Consider the following 17,741-nt stretch of genomic DNA (forward strand, 5'->3'; position numbering starts at 1 on the left):
GTGATATATATGTGTTTGCACATTAAAAGTGGAAATGAAAATCTTTTGGTACATTAATTGGTGATCATGATCATGCATCGAACACCGTCTAATTAATACAAGAAAATTATTTTGTTGTGGCCAGTTATTTCTTATAAAAATGATTATTTTATTTTAAAATAAGTCTGTTTTAATCACAAATAGTCATTTTCATCGCATATAATCTATCACAAATGATCATTTTTATTGTAGTGATATATGGTTCAAAGTCTTAGTACTATTTGATTAATCAAATTAGGATGATTATTTATTTCCTTTTTGTTTGTATAAATATGTCATCAGCACATTTATATTCATTTGTATAAATTAGGATGATTTAATGTGATATATTAAATTATAATTTTTTTTTTTTAATTTTAAAGTAGATTTAAGATACCATGTTAAGTCATGTTTATTAAATGTAATTTTTTTAAATAAATTTATCTCTCTTTTATTTTTTAACACAATCAAACGGTATTTAGGCATCATATATCCACAATCATCATTAATAATTCTTATCCTTAATTAAACTGCCATTTAATACAAAACCATTGTTTCATCCAATGCATGCATGTTTCCTAAGATCTCGTTTAGATAGTGAAAATAGTTCATCTTATCTTATCTCATATTATTATTACAATTTTTTTAAATTTCTACACAATATATAATAAATAATTTAAATTTTTAAATTTAAAAATAATAATAATAAAAAAAATAATATTCTATTTAAATTTTAATTTTTATCTAAATTTATCTTTATCTCAACCGACTAAACCAACACCTTGGAGCTGTATCATGTATTGATGAGAAAAATCACCGAAACTTTTAGTGCTCATGTATCATGTATTGATGAGAAAAGTAAAACAGAGAGAGAAAGAAAAAGTCATTTTCTAATTTCGATCTATAGTAAAACGTGTCGAGAGTTCAATGGATCGAGTGTTTGGATATGATAACTGGTTTCAGAAAGAGAGACACAGGAAATCAAGGAAGCGATCTAGATAGAGAGAGATATATAATTGGAGAAAAGATATTTGCAACCAGCCGGCACAGATTTTGAACTACGTGATTGGTTCCGTAATACTACAAATGTACGTAGAAAACGGTAGTGACGCCGGGAAGGAAGTTGATGATATGTCGTTTTAGGGTTAGATGGAGCTCGGGTCACTTAAATGGATCCTATCCGGTTGTAAATGTTCGGCTGGGGTTGTACTTCCTTCCTCCTACATTTAAAGTGGGAGAGAGAGTGGGAGGCCCCAACTCAGCTTGCACAGCCATTTCAACTGTAATCCCCATTACACAAAACAAACTCCAGGAAATTTAAGCAAATAAGGTATCCGCAGCTAGCTAGCTGTAATAATGGGTCACCATTCTTGCTGTAACCAACAGAAGGTTAAGAGAGGACTTTGGTCTCCAGAGGAAGACGAAAAGCTCATCAGATACATCACCACCCATGGCTATGGCTGCTGGAGTGAAGTTCCCGAGAAAGCTGGTCATCTTCATCATCCTCTCTCTCTCTCTCACGCACAATCACAAACACACTCTCACAGAGACACCCAAAGCTAGCCCCTGTTAATTACCTTATGATGATTATATTAATTGAAGTGCTTATATGTGATATATATAGCATTTTTCAGGGCTGCAAAGGTGTGGTAAGAGCTGCAGATTGAGATGGATTAATTATTTGAGGCCTGATATCAGAAGAGGGAGGTTTACTCCTGAGGAGGAGAAGTTAATCATCAGCCTTCATGGAGTTGTAGGAAACAGGTTTAACTGATTCTATGATCTCATACTTAATTTCCCCCATTTTTTTTTCTTTTAGTTTTATTACTTGTAATTTCTTTAACTTTCTGATTTTTCCATTTTTATGGTTTTGCACTCATCATGAACCTGGTTCTGCGCTCGTGAATGCGTAAAACTTAAATGTTCTCCTAGCTAGCGGCCTGCTTCGTCTTTTTCTTAAAAATGGTGTGAAGGGGGGTGTCATGGATACAACTTGACTCAAAATGGCCGGACCTCAAACTTTGTATCATATAAAAACAGACTTGCATACGAAGTCTTTGAACTAAATGTCTTAAATTGACAACCTCAAGCAATTTTACTGTTTATAGAGTAGTTCGTATATATATAGCTATTGCCACACCTACATTTTAGGAGTCGTTAAGACGGCAATTTCATCGGTTGAAATTGAAGTTTTCAGTCAACATTACATGTTAATGCACTGTATTCTTTCAACTCCACCTTTTTTAAGTGGTTTCCTTTTTATCTTTCTTTAAAAGCGTACGTGTTAATATTTGAATCTTCAAACATTGATTTTGCAACCCAAAACACTCTTGCACTGTGCTAATTCCCCTAATCGTTTTCACTCATCTTTCTACTCAATATTTATATATTATTTTTTTTTTTTTTGTAAATATTTTTAAAATTTTGTTAGCTCTAGTACTCTTTTCGATTGTATTCTGATATGCATATTTTTGGAATTGTAGGTGGGCTCATATAGCAAGTCACTTGCCCGGAAGAACAGATAATGAGATAAAGAACTACTGGAATTCATGGATAAAGAAAAAGATACGAAAACCTTCTGCCTCTCCCACCACCACCACCAGTACTACTAATACCATCGAGCACTCTCAAATGGGTTACAATTCGAGCCACCTAGATTTGGTGAATCAAGACTTGCCGCCAAGGCCGCCGGTTCATGAAACCCTTTTTTCTTCTTCATGTCCCTTATTCATGTTCGACACTAGTTCACTTGATGGAACTCCAGAAAATAGCGTACGATCGGAGTATTTTCAAGATGCGGTGGGTTTCAACCCTGAAACATGGAATCATGCGAACCAACATCAAGTTCAAGTTCAAGTTCAAGCTCAAGCTCTCCAGGCTCCGGCGACTTTTACGACCGGCATGGATACAAATTACTTGCCACCTTTGATAGAGGCCATGGAAAACATTGTGCCCAGCCTTGAAGTACAATCCTGTAGCATGGATGATCAGGATCAAGGAGAGTTAGGGTTGGAATGCTTGCAGAGGCAAGAGTTGAACGAATGGGTTGAATCCCAGCAACAATGTTCGAACTTTCTTTTCTGGGATTCTTGTGAAGGACCACTCGGTGGGGAAGGAATCGCACCAGCTTCCTCAAATGTGGGAACAGCTAATACGATGCCTGCTTTTCCTTCGTCTCTATGAGATAGTGAAGTGATTGTGAACACTCTCGCCCCCCCATTCTCTCTTTTCTCCCTATGTCCCTCTCATTAGGAAGGTAGAGCTTTCAAATTATCCAGGCTTTTCAAACAGTTTGTTCTTTTGCTTTTGTCGGTGAGATTGTGAATTGTGAGTAAGGTAACCTTATAAGAATATTGCATGCAATCAATGTTTATAATTTGGTGTATGGAAATGGAAGAGGAAAGAATAAAGGCATTATTGCAACGAACTTCATGAATGTTTGATGACGACGATGAGATATTTACTTCCCTTTGTTCCTGATAATTAGCTATGTCATACTGTTGAATGATTAATTTTGACTTTTGCCTCTTCATTTTGCCTTTTTGCCACGATGTTGATAAATCATTGATTCCTTTTAATTGGCCCTTGGTATCTATCTAGTGCCGTTCTTAAATAGTTGAAATTATAAAAAAGAGGATATATATATATATATATATATATAAATATTATTTGTATTAAATTAAAAATAAGTGGTAAGTTCACTTTATATGGTTCCAAATATATAAATCAATATTAGATTTTTAATTAGGTTGGAGTACTAGTACTACTAGAATCTCAATATATTATATGATGATCATCACTCTTATTAATTTAGATCAACTTCTCACGATGTTGTTTATTTTCTAGCACTTCATGTCGGTCGAAGTCTTAACCATTTGGCCGAAAGTTTCTCATGCCCTTTCCATACTCTAGCTCTATGTACATGACTTATTCATAGATGCTTCGAAAGGGAAAAAAACAAACAGAAAAACCAAAAACTACAAAAGGAAAAAGTATAGCAATTTATTATGTGTGGGATCGACAAGGAATATTTGGGTGCAATTTCTCTACGAATTTTGTTTAATTACCTAAAGAAAAGCACTTGGTTGGGAGCTTGCTAAAACGTTTTAAAAACATTTCTAAAACTTTTAGAGTGTCATTTCATTGATCATGACTAAACGTATATGTAACACTACAGCGATGGAAATGTTATATATATGATCTAACATTAATATATATATATATATGTATATATATAGATTATAATTGAATGGGATTGTGAAAGAAATTAACAACTGTCAATGGAGGCAGAATACACGACACACGACACAGTATGGTGGGGCATATAAATTAAGTTTGTAAAACAGATTAAGATCATAGCTTCTTGCACAGCATACCAAGACAAAATATTATCTTAATTCTGCTGAATTGTACATGATGTGTAGCACTTGATACTAGTGTTGGGAGGTCTTGGACCTCTCTCAACCCCAAAATCTAGTTTAAGAGATAAGATTTTTCTTCACATTTTTAAACTAATCACCAGCCCCTTCCGCAACTAATGTTGATCAATTCCAACAATCTCTCCCTCACACATCGGACTCTAAGTCGAAGCAGCGGACTCTAAGTCGAAGCAGCGACAACCTATTTCTTCCGTAGACTGTTGGGCCTAAATTAAATTATTGGTGAATCAGGGTTTTGATACTATGTGAAATCATAATTTATTCTAAAAGCTTAAGCTAATGGGATTGAAGATGTAAATTTTATTATTTATTTATATTTTAACACTCCCCCTCACGAGTCATGTGCATGTGGGTTAGATTCTCTCTCAGTGGGTGGCCAAACACGTGGAATATTTAATTAAATGGGAGTAGAGTTTTAACTTAGGACCTTTGATCTGTTATCATGTGAAATCACTACTTATCTAAAAAAACTTAAACTAATGAAAATAAATAGATTTTATTATTTATTTTATATCTTAAGATTAAGTACGTATTAGCATGTGGAATCAATTATCTTTATCAACTTATATAAGTGAGAAATGAATAAAATTTCATGAATCTAAAACAAAACCCGCCAGCTGATCTATCTAGCTAGCTCCATATATAGCTATTTCAATGGACTCGATCGATCATAGTACTTCTTATAATTAAGTCCTTAGATGGCTATGTAAATAGAAAAAGAAAATAATTTGTGCAAGTCTTGAAGTGTAAATTTAGAACACGCAAGCGCGCCTTTCTTTTGGCTAGGACTGATCACTAAGAATATTATGAATTTGTACGCATCTCCAAGTCTCTAGTGCAAAAATCACATCTTAGTTTGGACTTGTCCCGCATGGTATAACATTCATATAATATGGGTACCCAGCTTCCAACATTGATATGGATGATTGATGCAAACGACAAATTAACCATGCAGTTTGTAGTACTAGATCAAGTACTACGTACATATCTACGGCCATAAGTAGTCTAGGGCAATATTATTTTATTATCTTAGTCGATATATAGTTATATATAATATGTTGTCCAATTTTATTAATCTGTTTATATTTAGGATATTTCTCCAATCCGATTCTGGCCATGTTAATCACTTAAATTTAAGGGCAGGTTTGTGGAGTGAGATGTGATTATAAGAATTTTGTAAATAGTAGTGAGATTGTTTGAATTGAGTAATTTTTTAGTTTTGCTAAATAAGAGAAAAAAAATTGAATAAAAAATATTATGAAGTTAAAATATTGTAAGAATATAGTTTTATAATATGATTTTTATTTAGAGATTTGAAAAAGCTGATTTTTTTTTTTTTTTTATTAATTGAAAGTTTGAAAAAGTTGTTATAATTAGTTTAAAAATTTTGTATTTAAATTATATTTAGAAATAAGATAGGATGAGATGAAATAAGATTATATGATAATTTTGTGTTTCATATGAAGTCACAAACCGGCCCTAAAAGTAACACCAACCGGTATATATAGTTGAGATGATAAGACTGATCAAATTGAAAAATAATATTTCTCTTTTCTCGTAATGATAAAAACTTGACTCTGGTTTTACACCAAAAGTCAATTCATTTTTGTATCGCTTCAATATTAATGCATTATTTTAATATCAAAGATGGATTAATATTATTCTCTTTTGAAAGTTTCTTTATATTCATTATATCTTCGATCATCATCATCTTTTGACGTCGTATCAAATAATTTGTAAAATATTTGTAAAGCTGATCTTAATGATGATGATAAACAAAACTTAAACAATAATCAAATCAAAGTTTCCCGAATGAATATTATTCTTGTTAATGTAAAAGTTGTCATTTGATTAGATAAACCAATCGAGCTCTTAATGATCAAATATGAATGAAGATTAATTACCTGATCATCCTCTCATACGAAACGATCGATTAATTAGGAAATGATTATTAATATCTAATCATGACGATTATCTGTGACATATATATATATATTTATATATTTATATATAACTTGATGATCTGATCGGCACTAGTACTCATGATCAGTTGAACTTTTCTTCTGTTTTAAGCAATAGGGTACAATTTCAGAATCCAGATCGAAGAATATTTTGATCTCATTCTCATCATGAAATCATATATATATATATATATATATATATATATATTATATATGCATGCATGCGTACTCCACTGAAAACCTTTTCATAGGAAACTTCCTCCTCATCTTTCCAAAAACTTTCACCAAAAAACTGATTTATTACGCAAAGTGGCCAAGCTTTTGCAGCTTGTTGCTTCTAATTTAATCGTAGTAAGAATTTATTTTTTATTTAAATCAACTCCTACGACAAAAATTGTAAAAACTCATGCAACTTGGATGACTCTAATTATTATTCTTTTGCCTAATTCGTACGATATATAGCCAAATCATATATAATTAACAATGATTCATATATGTTATATATGATCTATATAAGCAATGATTCATATATATATATATAACATCAAATTGGCCTGCTTATGATATATATAGATACGACTGGAAGCGACTTAGACAAAAAATGTACGAAGAATTATATTTATCATTTATAATTTTAATTATCTTCTCGACATTTTTTAATATAGTATTAAATTATTGACCCAAAACATAAAAATAATCTTTAATTATTAAATTAGTAATACTACTCATCATATCAATTCTCATTATTTTATGATGTGACATTAAATGATTCGAAACCATTTATTATATTTCAGTTATGTACCTAGCTATCATCTAATACTACATGATCATGAGATGATGAGAGGATGATGAGAAAATAGATAATGAATATATTTTTTCTTATTAAATGTCAGGACAGTGCATGGTATTACTTATAATATATAGATATATTTCCAGCCAATATAGCTAGCTGGCCGGGCAATCCCAAAAGCTGATGACTCTAGCTCAATACTTGCATGACGTTTCTTTCTTCGATTTTGGAATAAAATGATCGTTCTTGATGGACGCCGGACCGCCGGTCACGGTGGAGAAAGCCAAAAAAAAAAAAAAAAAAATTAGTACCATGCATGTTATATAATATTTGTCAATCGAACCTGAAGAGCTACTGTAGCTTAAATGTTGAGTACTTAAAAGGTTTAAATTCTTCTCAAAAGATGCCATTATAAGTTGCCGTTTTTAATTATTATTAATTATTTTTAGAGTAATTTAAGTTATTCTCAAGTTCTATACACTACCCCAAAAAACTAGTTGAACCAGATCGGATCAATGGGTTCGGTGGGTTTGTAATCAATCCAATGTGGTACTATTGGTTCTTAAAAATTGAAATCAATTCTAAACTAGTGCAGTACCGATTTTCATATTTTAAAAATTGGTTTAAATCGAATCGGACAGGTAAATATATTTTTAATTTTCTATATTATATAATTTTTATATTAATATGTATATTATATACTAAATTTCTAATTAATATAACATGGAATTCTAATCTTATTATTTAAGTCTATTAATCTTATAACATAAAATTAAATACTAATATAATTAGACACTAATTATACTATTTTGATATTATTATTCAAGTTATTTCTTACAAATAAGTTAGACACTACTTATACTATACTAGTATAATTGAATATTAAAGAATTAGTAATTGTTAATGATAAATACTAAATTCTTACAATTAGTTTTAGTATTAAAAAATTATAATATTAAACTTATAATGTTAAAAAAATTATAATATGTAAACTGGAAAATCAAACCAGACTGGACCGAAATTGGAAGAATCAAAAGTTTTAATTTTGGTGATGAATTAGTCTGTATCATTTTTTAAATTTCCAAAACTAATATATACCAATTTGATTACAAAATTTCTCTAAAATCTCACCAGTTACACCTCTAACTAATATATCACTTGAATGATAAGACTCCATTTGTAAAATTTAAATTTTAAAACAATTTTCTAAATCAAATTATGCATATAAATACTTTACTAAATGTGCTTTACACACCAATTTGACAATATATATTTATTTTTATCAGGGGTGAAAACCGACCCATTCGGCATGGTTTTTGAGTAAAACCGACGCCGACCAACAAGACAAAATAGGGAAGAGCAACCAACTGTAACAGTCGATGGAGAGGAGGAAAACTAGCAGTATCGACTTTGGCGGTTGTCTGGCAGTTCATAGTCGGTTCTCGGTTTCCTTATCAGCGCTGGTCGTCTGAGAGAGTAGAGAGAGAGAGTTACAAAGGAGAGAGAGGATGAGAAACTGAAGTGAATTGCGGAGAAGAAGAAGCGAAGGAAGAAGAAGATGTAATAATCTAACAATGCCGTTTGGTTTTAAATCCAACGGTATCATTCTATTCATTTTTTTTCGATATTTCATAGATAAAATAATGTTCCACTAAAGAAGAAGACGAAGAAATGAATGAAGAAGGCGATATAATAATCAAATGATGCCGTTTAGTTTTAAATCTAATGACGTCATTCTACTTTTTTTTTTTTTTTTTTTTTTTTTTTTTTTTTTTTCCGGTATCTCATAGATAAAATGACATCGTTTGGTTTAATACCAAACAACGTCGTTTAGCTGTGTTTAAACACAACTTCAGGTTGGCCAATTCAGTGGTTTGAGCAGGCCTCAAATCGCGACCAAATCGACATTCGTCAGTTTTGTTTAATGCTACCACCCGCTGATCGATTCCCTACCGGTTCCAGCCTTTAGCAGTCGGTCTTTGTCGATCACGACAGATTTTTCTATTTTTTGTACACCCCTAATTTTTATCATCAATTTCGCAATATCATATCCTGACATTAAATAAATAATATTGGTATTTTTTTTGAAGAATAATATTGGTAATTTAATGCTATATTTGTTGATATCGATATCTATATCATGTACAGCACAGCATAGTCAGATTTCTTCATTCTGGCATATTCCACCTGAAAACTTTTATGATTTCAAATATGATGCTAAATAGGCTAAACGCCATCCAAAGTTTCAGTTTTTATCAAACGCCACGTAGAAATTATTAATCCATGGGCCTTCTATTAATATTTCTGCCCTTTGGTATTTCTATACCCATGTATTTTGGGTCACATAAGTGGATCGCTGAGGCCCAAAACGAAGCCCAAAACTGGTTTCAATGGGCTATAAAATCTACGCCTACTACACAAAATCTAGGGTTTACTGCAGCAAGCGATTTAAGAGTGCTGGGAGAGACAGAGCTCTTCTAGGTTCCATCTGTTGCCGTCGCTTCCTCAGCCCCTTCGCTCGCAACCATGGTACCTCTCTCTGTCTCTTTGAAATAGTTCGTTTTCTGTGTATTCTGTTATGTTTTATTTATTGAGAATCCATAGGATATGGAAAAGAATATTAAAATCTTATCTACCTCTATCGTTTGGTTAAGCTAATGGCTCATTAGGGTTTCAGTTATCTCCGGATCTATGCAGTCGAGAAAAAATATATAGAGCCTTGGAATTTCTTTTGGGTTTCGTTTTCCGCAGTTTCTTGTAGACAATCATGCATAGGTGTTCCTCTTGTATATCTCCCTTGAAATTGGGCTATGCCCACTTTTCTCATTAATAAAGTTCTTTGCTGATTAACAAACGGATAATAAATCCGTGTCTGACTCTTGTAATCATTGCCTATCCAGATCATTCCAGAGAAGAACCGACGTGAGATCTCCAAGTACCTCTTCCAAGGTCTCTCTCTCGGTTCCGCCTATACATACATACAAATATATTTGTAGGTTTTTATTGAACTTAGTTTTTGAATTTGTGGTAAAATTTTACATTCAGAGGGAGTTTGCTTTGCAAAGAAGGACTACAATCTTGCGAAGCACCCGGAGATCGATGTGCCAAACCTGCAAGTTATAAAGCTAATGCAAAGCTTCAAGTCCAAGGAGTACGTGCGCGAGACCTTTGCTTGGATGCACTACTACTGGTACCTCACCAACGACGGTATTGAGTTCCTCAGGACTTATCTCAACCTTCCTTCGGAAATTGTCCCTGCCACTTTGAAGAAACAGGCCAGGCCCGCTGGTAGACCCTTTGGTGGCCCACCTGGTGATCGTCCCCGGTGAGTTGCTCTTGTCTTGCTATTTTGGTCACCCATATTTTACGGTTTTGTTGTTAATATGCTATTGAGAATTTTTTTATTAGCTGAAAAAGTGATTGTGCTTTCCTGTTGGTGCTTGTGAATCAGTGGTCCTCCTCGTTTCGAGGGAGAACGGAGATTTGGTGGTGACCGAGATGGGTACCGTGGTGGTCCCCGCGGACAAGGTGGTGACTTTGGTGACAAGGGTGGAGCACCAGCTGACTACAGACCTAGTTTTGGGGTAATTACCGTTCATGCATTCTCTTGATATATATTATGTTTTTTCTTTGAACTTTTATTCCTACATATGCTATTGGGCGCCGACTGTTTCTTCTGCATGGTTCCTTTCATTGTTCATTGTATGAAGTTTGCGAGTCTCTTGTTTGGGGTGTTGTAATATATCATTTTTACTATCTATTTTGGCCTCAAGTAGGCAGTTCTTCTAGCCCTTCTTCCCCAGTGGTTCAGTCCACAACCTCCCAACAGAGAGCTGCAGGCTCTAATCAGCTTTAATAAACAGCAGCAGAACTTGTTTAAACTCTGAATCACCAGAGATATGATAACCAACCTAATGACTGAAAATGTTATGTCATTTGTCTGAGGTTCCCCCTACCAATTTTTTCTCTACTTTGGTTCTGGAGTTATATTCATTAATAATCTTGGTTCTTTTGGTCAGTTGTCAACCAAATGGGATTCCTTTGTAGCTATGGGATGGTTTTGTTGTGGGTCTAGTTGTTTGCACAAGTTTCTTGCACCTGTTGGTTGTTATTATCTTGTTGAGTTAAGAAATGATGTTAGGGTCGCCATTAGAATTGGTCCAAAAAAACTAGACTTACTTGCACCAAGTTGATTGAAGGAAGGGAATGAAGGAAGGGAACAAGTGCATCAAGTTTTTCCACCGGGTGGAAAATTTGCATTGGAGGAGCAATGCCATCGAGACCACATTGTAAAGTATGATGAGCATTTGCATTCGGAAGATTTTTCTTGTAGACCAAGATTAGGACTTACCTTTGATGTTCTTGAGTCGCAAGAAGTACAATGGCTTGAGCGACCCTTCTAAGGGATGGAGTTTCGGAAGGTGGTAAGAAGGATAGTGGATGACAAAGCGCCCGGTTTGGAATTGCTTCTCTATGGTTTTTTTTCAAACTTGTTGGGAAGTGATTAAAGATGACATTATGAGTCTTTCATGAATTTCATGAAAATTGAAGGTTTGAAAAAGCCTCAATACAACTTTAATTGCTCTTATTCCCAAAAAAACTTGGTGCGGTATAGGTAAAAGATTATTGATCCATTAGCTTGGTGAGTGGGATGTACAAGATCATATCGAAGGTTTTGATGAATAGATTGAGCTTGGTGGTGGAGAAGTTAATATCTAAGCCTCAACAAGGCTTTGTTAGAGGTAGGCAAATTCTTTACTAGGTAGTTATTGCCAACAAATGTTTGGATGGTAGACTCAAGGGAAAGTCATGACTTTTATGCAAACTAGACATGGAAAAGGCTTATGACTGTCAATTGGAGCGTCTTGCTGTACATGTTCGAGCAATGTGGCTTTGGTTCGAAATGGTGTTCATGGATCAATCATTATATCTGAACTGCTTGTTTCTCTAAAATTGGTGGGTGAGGGAGAGAGAGAGAGAGAGAGGGGGGGGGGGGGGGCTTTGGAAGTACATAAGAAGAGGATAGGATACATGCTCTAAAAATACCCACTTTGAGGTGGATGATGGATTCAAGATCAAATTTTGGCATGACATATGGCGGGGCGATGGTGCAATCAAAGAAGTTTATCTAGAAATCTGTGGCACAACAAGAATGAAAGAAGCCTCGATTGTGAACCTTTTACTTATATCCAATGGTGCTTCTGAATAGAATGTCACTTCATTAGAAATGCACATGATTGAAATGTCGACACAATATCAGAGTTTTATAATCTCACATACCCGACTGCATGAGAGGGGAAGTAGTTGACAAGATTTTCTGGCATCACTGAAAGGGAATCAGAGTCGGCTCCTTATATCAAGTCATGAACACATACAACAAACCCTATTGATTTATTTGGACAATCAAATTATATTTTGGCATCACTGTGATGAAAGAATGTATTAATAACATGAGCTGATTATTATCGTCTTTTGTACACTATTAATTTTATTTGCTGCTCTAAACTTGCAGGGTCCTGGGGAAAGGCCTGGCTTTGGTCGTGGAGCTGGTGGTTTTGGTGGGGGCGCAGCTAGCTCAAATCTTGCTTGAAGAGTAATCATTCGTTCCTTGCAAGGTTTTTGAAATTTCGGATTTTAAGCAGAATGGATAAAAATTGCAGCTTATGGGAGTTCTGTTTTTGTTTCTCTAGCGTTAAAGAATATTTAATTGTTGGATTAGATATAGCTATTATTTGATCTTGCAATTTTACGAATTGTGTTTGAACAAACTGTTCTTTCTCGAGCATTATCTATATTATCAAATGATTTTTGTGCAATTTGAACAATCTATATTGCCACTAGATTTGTCTATAATCTCTGGGACACATTTGTGCGTCATCGCATATATTGCCAGTATGATTGTGGGATGTTTTCCTGGTCTAATTGGACGCGATACCCGAACATCAATGGCGTTAAGGGGGGAAAAGAGAGTTCCACGAAAGTGCCGCAGTTATGAAATAGATCGTAATGAGAAAAAACCTGATGAAGAAAAACTGAAAAAAGCACGCCCTGGTTAAGCACATAAAACATTGAATGCCAGTGGTGTTACCTCCAGCAATTCAATTGTCAGCTCTGTAAAGGTAGTGTATTGAGTTTAATTATTGGACACTGAAAACAATTTGGGGTTGTTCATTTTGTGCATACGAGTAACCCCGATTTGGTATGGCCTAGTAATTAACGTAAGATTGGGAGGATTAGACAGTGATTTGAGATGAGATAAAAGTTATTTTAATATTATTATTATTTTAAAATTAAAAAAATTATAATAATAAAAAAAAATAGATGAGATGAATTAAAATACAAACAACGTCAAACGAAAAGTAAAAACACACTTGTTCACCATTATAACAATATATCCACAAAGACGAAGCCCGATGTTGAAAACGAAGGACAGACTCCAAGACAACAAATTCCGAAACCCGCTAATGGCATACGTGTTCGTTTGCAGTAGCCTTCGTATCTTCAACTACTGAATGACATCCATTCAAAGTTTACGATATCATTTGTCCAAAGTTTTAAATATCGTACTGTACAGGTTGAAATGATTGAAATTTATTGTGCCAGAACAATAATTGGCACGAGGGAAGTCTATATTTCGTACCAAGTCAAATATAGACAATTTCAATGCATTTCGGTCAAACCGGTTTTCGATATTTCGCTCCGTATGTAAATTTTGGTCTGGTATGTAAAACACAGTTGCATAGCGATTTTGTAATTAAAGTTATTGACAATTCTTTTCCATAAAATTGAACTCAAAATGAAGGGTTTTTTCAGTTTTTACTTTTCAACGTCACGTTAGACGCGATAAAAAGCCTGTGTTGAGTCTTTTCACACTAAAAGCATACACAAAATATTTTTTATGTATCATTATTTTTCAAAATTAACCGAACAAAATTTAAATAAATTTTAATAAAGTAGATAATGTTGAAGAATAAATTTCATATTATCTATTGACAAGTTTTTAGATATGTTTATAAGTAATGTGTAAATCTCTTTTATTAAATCGATTTTATGATATGAATTAGACTCATGAATTTTTTAGAATAAATAGAAGTCCACACTACTTATCTCGTGATAAGAATCAGAAAAAATACTAATCTGTACGTGAAAAAGGGTATTGAGAAATAAATCTTATATTATCTGTAGACAAGATCTTAAATATATTTATAAATAATATACAAATCTCTCTTATTAAATCAATTTTATGATATTATTTAGGCTTATAAATTTCTTTAGATAATATTAACATCCACACACCCGCATGCAAGATTTTATAGGAGTCCCTTAAATATAAGACTAAGGCCCTTTGGACTTTCCTTTAATTTTAATAATATATAAAATAATAATCTATAGTTTTAATAATTAATTTTAAAATATAATATATATAATTAATTTTATTGATATAGACTATATCAAAACGGTACTGATATGTAAATATTTAGTTTAAGCGTCTCGATATTTAAAACTCTGCATCTCTCCTCAATCAACATCCTCCATCTTGCTCTCCTCGTTGCCGTCCTCCTCCAAAGATGGCACATCAGCATCATCTCCACTGGTCTCGTCCGCATCAATTCTCAAACCCAGCTTCAGCATCGTGTGAATTCTTGCAGCGAATGTGTTGGGGTCATCGAGACTGAACCCGGAAGTCAAAAGCGCTGTGTCGTAGAGCAGCAGCACCAAATCCCTTACCGTTTCATCATTCTTATCAACTTCCGCCCTTTTCCTCAACTCCTTCATAATGCCATTATCTGGGTTAATCTCCATTGTCTTCTTGCTAGACATGTATGAACTCATACTGTTGTCTCTCAGAGCCTGTGCTCTCATAATCCTCTCCATGTTAGCCGTCCATCCATATTCCCCAGTGACCAAGCAGCAGGGTGAATCAACAATCCTGTCAGACACCACCACTTTCTCCACCTTTTCCCGAAGAATGTCTTTGATTATCTTGCACAGATTCTCAAATGAAGACTTCTTTTCCTCCCTTTTCTTCTTTTCTTCCTCCGAGTCATCCTCCAGCTTGAGTCCTTCCTTTGTGACGGAGACAAGCTTCTTCCCTTCGTACTCTTTCAATTGCCCAACAGCGTACTCATCAATGGCGTCAACCATGAAGATGACCTCATAACCCTTCTTCTTCAGCCTCTCTAGGAAGAGTGAATTCACCACAGCTGTCTTGCTCTCACCCGTTAAGTAATAGATCTCTTTCTGCCCCTCCTTCATCCTCGTCACATAGTCCTTTAAGCAGGTCATTTCATCACCACTTTTGGTGGAGTAGTATCTCAGCAACTCAGCCAACTTAGCCCTGTTCTGGCTGTCCTCGTGGATACCCAACTTCATATTCTTAGAGAAAGCGTCGTAAAACTTGGCATAGTCCTCCTTATTCTCAGCGATCTCGTTGAACATCTCAATGCACTTCTTCACCAGGTTTTTCTTGATCACTTTGAGAATCTTGTTCTGTTGCAGCGTTTCACGAGAAATGTTGAGTGGAAGATCATCGGAGTCCACCACACCCTTCATAAAGCTGAGATACCCAGGAATGAGTTCCTCACAATTGTCCATTATAAACACCCTCCGGACATAGAGCTTGATGTTGTTCAGCTTCTTCCTCGTGTCAAACAGATCGAATGGAGCTCTCCTCGGCACGAAAAGGATGGCCTTGAACTCGAGCTGCCCTTCCACAGAGAAGTGGTTCACAGCAAGGTGATCCTCCCAGTCATTGGTGAGGCTCTTGTAGAAGGATGCATATTCCTCTTTGGTGATTTCCTCAGGCTTTCGGAGCCAAATTGGTTTCTGCTTATTGATGAGTTGCCACTCGTTTCTTACCTCCTTGACCTTTTTCTTAGACTTCTTTTCTTTCTCTTCGTCAACCTCTTCAACGTCACCATCCTCTTCCTTCTTGGTTTCCTCATCTTCATCATCGCTGACCTCTTTCTCGGCTGCCTTCTCCGTCCAGAGGTAGATGGGGTAGCTGATAAACTCAGAGTGCTTCTTCACAAGGTCCTTCAATTTCCTCTCCTCCAAGAACTCCAACTGCAACGTCAATTAAGAGCACATCCAACTTAATACCACGTACGACCCAATATCTAGAATTTTTACTTATTCATAGAAATACAGCAAAATCTTGGCTTCATTTTTCCAGGTGACGGGACCATTCACAAAACTATCCGTGGGAAAAGAAACGAAAATTTGTACTTGAAAAACCTCTCTAAAATCTTCATAATTAGGTTGCCAACTCCGACATGGTATTAACCACAAGAGACTGATCGGTATAAGATTAACATGGAAGACTAGTATAAGATCACTGGATCCACTGGCTATGGAAGGTTTCTCAATCTCACCTGGTCTTCCTTGAGCAAGAGAGTGATCTTGGTTCCTCTACCCAAGGGCTTGCCATTAACATCCGTGGTGACAGTGAAAGACCCACCAGCCTGAGACTCCCAGATGTACTGCTCATAGTCATTGTGCTTGGTTGTCACAATAACCTTCTCAGCCACAAGGTAAGACGAGTAGAACCCAACACCGAACTGCCCAATCATACTCACGTCGGTCCCGGCCTGCAACGCTTCCATGAACTCCTTGGTTCCTGATCTCGCAATTGTCCCCAAGTTGTTCACAATTCTAGCCAAACAAAATCGTCATTGGTTGGATCAATCATAACCCATTTTATATCTGAAAAGAAAATGATAAAAACAAAACAGAGTAAAGGAAAATTGCTTCTGCTTTTGTTTATGTACCTGCTTTGTTCATGCCGATACCACTATCGATGATTGAAAGGGTCTTGTTGGCTTTGTCGGGAATAATCTTGATGAAAAGCTCGGGTTGAGCATCAAGCTTACTCTTGTTCTTCAAGCTCTCAAATCTAATCTTATCCAATGCCTACAAAAATAAAAAATAAAAATAAACCCAAATTCAAAACACTCAGTCTCAACCACACAAAACCCAGAAGCAATTACATACTAGGATGATCATAGATAGAACTACACGAGTGTGTGTGCGAGTACGTACATCAGAGGCATTGCTGATGAGCTCACGAAGGAAAATCTCCTTGTTGCTATAGAAGGTGTTGACGATGAGGCTCAGAAGCTGGTTGATCTCCGCCTGGAAAGCGAAGGTCTCGGTCTCTACCATCAGAACGTCAGCCATTGCAGAGTTGCAGTTAAATGCGAATTAACGACCAAACACAGAGAGCAAGGGAGAAATTTAGCCGATGAATCCGTGATCCTAGGAATTTTTCTTTGATCAGGGAGGAAAATTTTTTCATGGACGTCGAATCAGGAAGGAGGAGGAGGGTGAAGCTATTTATTTTACGCAAGAGGGATCACTGGGAGGAATTAGAGGAGGTTTCTGGTGCCTTCTTCCTTACCCCCGGCAAAGTAACGCACTAATCGAATCGAATTTCGCGCCTCGCGGGCTCTTGACGCTTCTTTCGTATTTACTCCTTTGCCCTTTAGCCATTTGGTTTAACAAGATGATGGATATGTTTTGTGATGTTGGTCG

At 35.3% G+C, this 17,741-nt stretch overlaps 2 protein-coding genes across 2 annotated transcripts; one reads left to right on the forward strand and one right to left on the reverse strand.

The window, feature by feature from the left end:
- Positions 1-1,311: 1,311 nt before the first annotated feature.
- On the forward strand, positions 1,312-13,024 carry LOC122282444. Its single transcript, XM_043094397.1, has 7 exons — positions 1,312-1,507; positions 1,653-1,782; positions 2,502-3,198; positions 10,109-10,157; positions 10,254-10,533; positions 10,660-10,792; positions 12,721-13,024. The coding sequence occupies exons 1-7, from the start codon at positions 1,375-1,377 to the stop codon at positions 12,796-12,798; spliced, it is 1,500 nt and encodes a 499-aa protein (XP_042950331.1). The 5' UTR covers positions 1,312-1,374; the 3' UTR covers positions 12,799-13,024.
- A 1,589-nt stretch (positions 13,025-14,613) lies between these two features.
- On the reverse strand, positions 14,614-17,608 carry LOC122281541 (heat shock protein 83-like). Its single transcript, XM_043093113.1, has 4 exons — positions 17,250-17,608; positions 16,979-17,120; positions 16,583-16,863; positions 14,614-16,274 (listed from the first exon to the last, which is right to left on the reverse strand). Exons 1-4 carry the CDS (start codon positions 17,385-17,387, stop codon positions 14,727-14,729), a joined length of 2,109 nt encoding a protein of 702 aa, XP_042949047.1. The 5' UTR covers positions 17,388-17,608; the 3' UTR covers positions 14,614-14,726.
- Between the last annotated feature and the right edge of the window lie 133 nt (positions 17,609-17,741).

This window comes from Carya illinoinensis, chromosome 11 (assembly GCF_018687715.1).
Source record: "Carya illinoinensis cultivar Pawnee chromosome 11, C.illinoinensisPawnee_v1, whole genome shotgun sequence".
Classification (NCBI taxonomy): Eukaryota; Viridiplantae; Streptophyta; class Magnoliopsida; order Fagales; family Juglandaceae; genus Carya; species Carya illinoinensis.

Coding starts and splice junctions, on each gene's coding strand:
- LOC122282444 (XM_043094397.1), top strand. CDS start 1,375: ATGGGTCACCATTCTTGCTGTAACCAACAGAAGGTTAAGAGAGGACTT. Junction 1,508..1,652: donor TGAAGTTCCCGAGAAAGCTG/GTCATCTTCATC, acceptor AGCATTTTTCAG/GGCTGCAAAGGTGTGGTAAG. Junction 3,199..10,108: donor CTGCTTTTCCTTCGTCTCTA/TGAGATAGTGAA, acceptor TTGCCTATCCAG/ATCATTCCAGAGAAGAACCG.
- LOC122281541 (XM_043093113.1), bottom strand. CDS start 17,387: ATGGCTGACGTTCTGATGGTAGAGACCGAGACCTTCGCTTTCCAGGCG. Junction 17,121..17,249: donor TCATCAGCAATGCCTCTGAT/GTACGTACTCGC, acceptor TTATTTTTGTAG/GCATTGGATAAGATTAGATT. Junction 16,864..16,978: donor TATCGGCATGAACAAAGCAG/GTACATAAACAA, acceptor TTTGTTTGGCTA/GAATTGTGAACAACTTGGGG.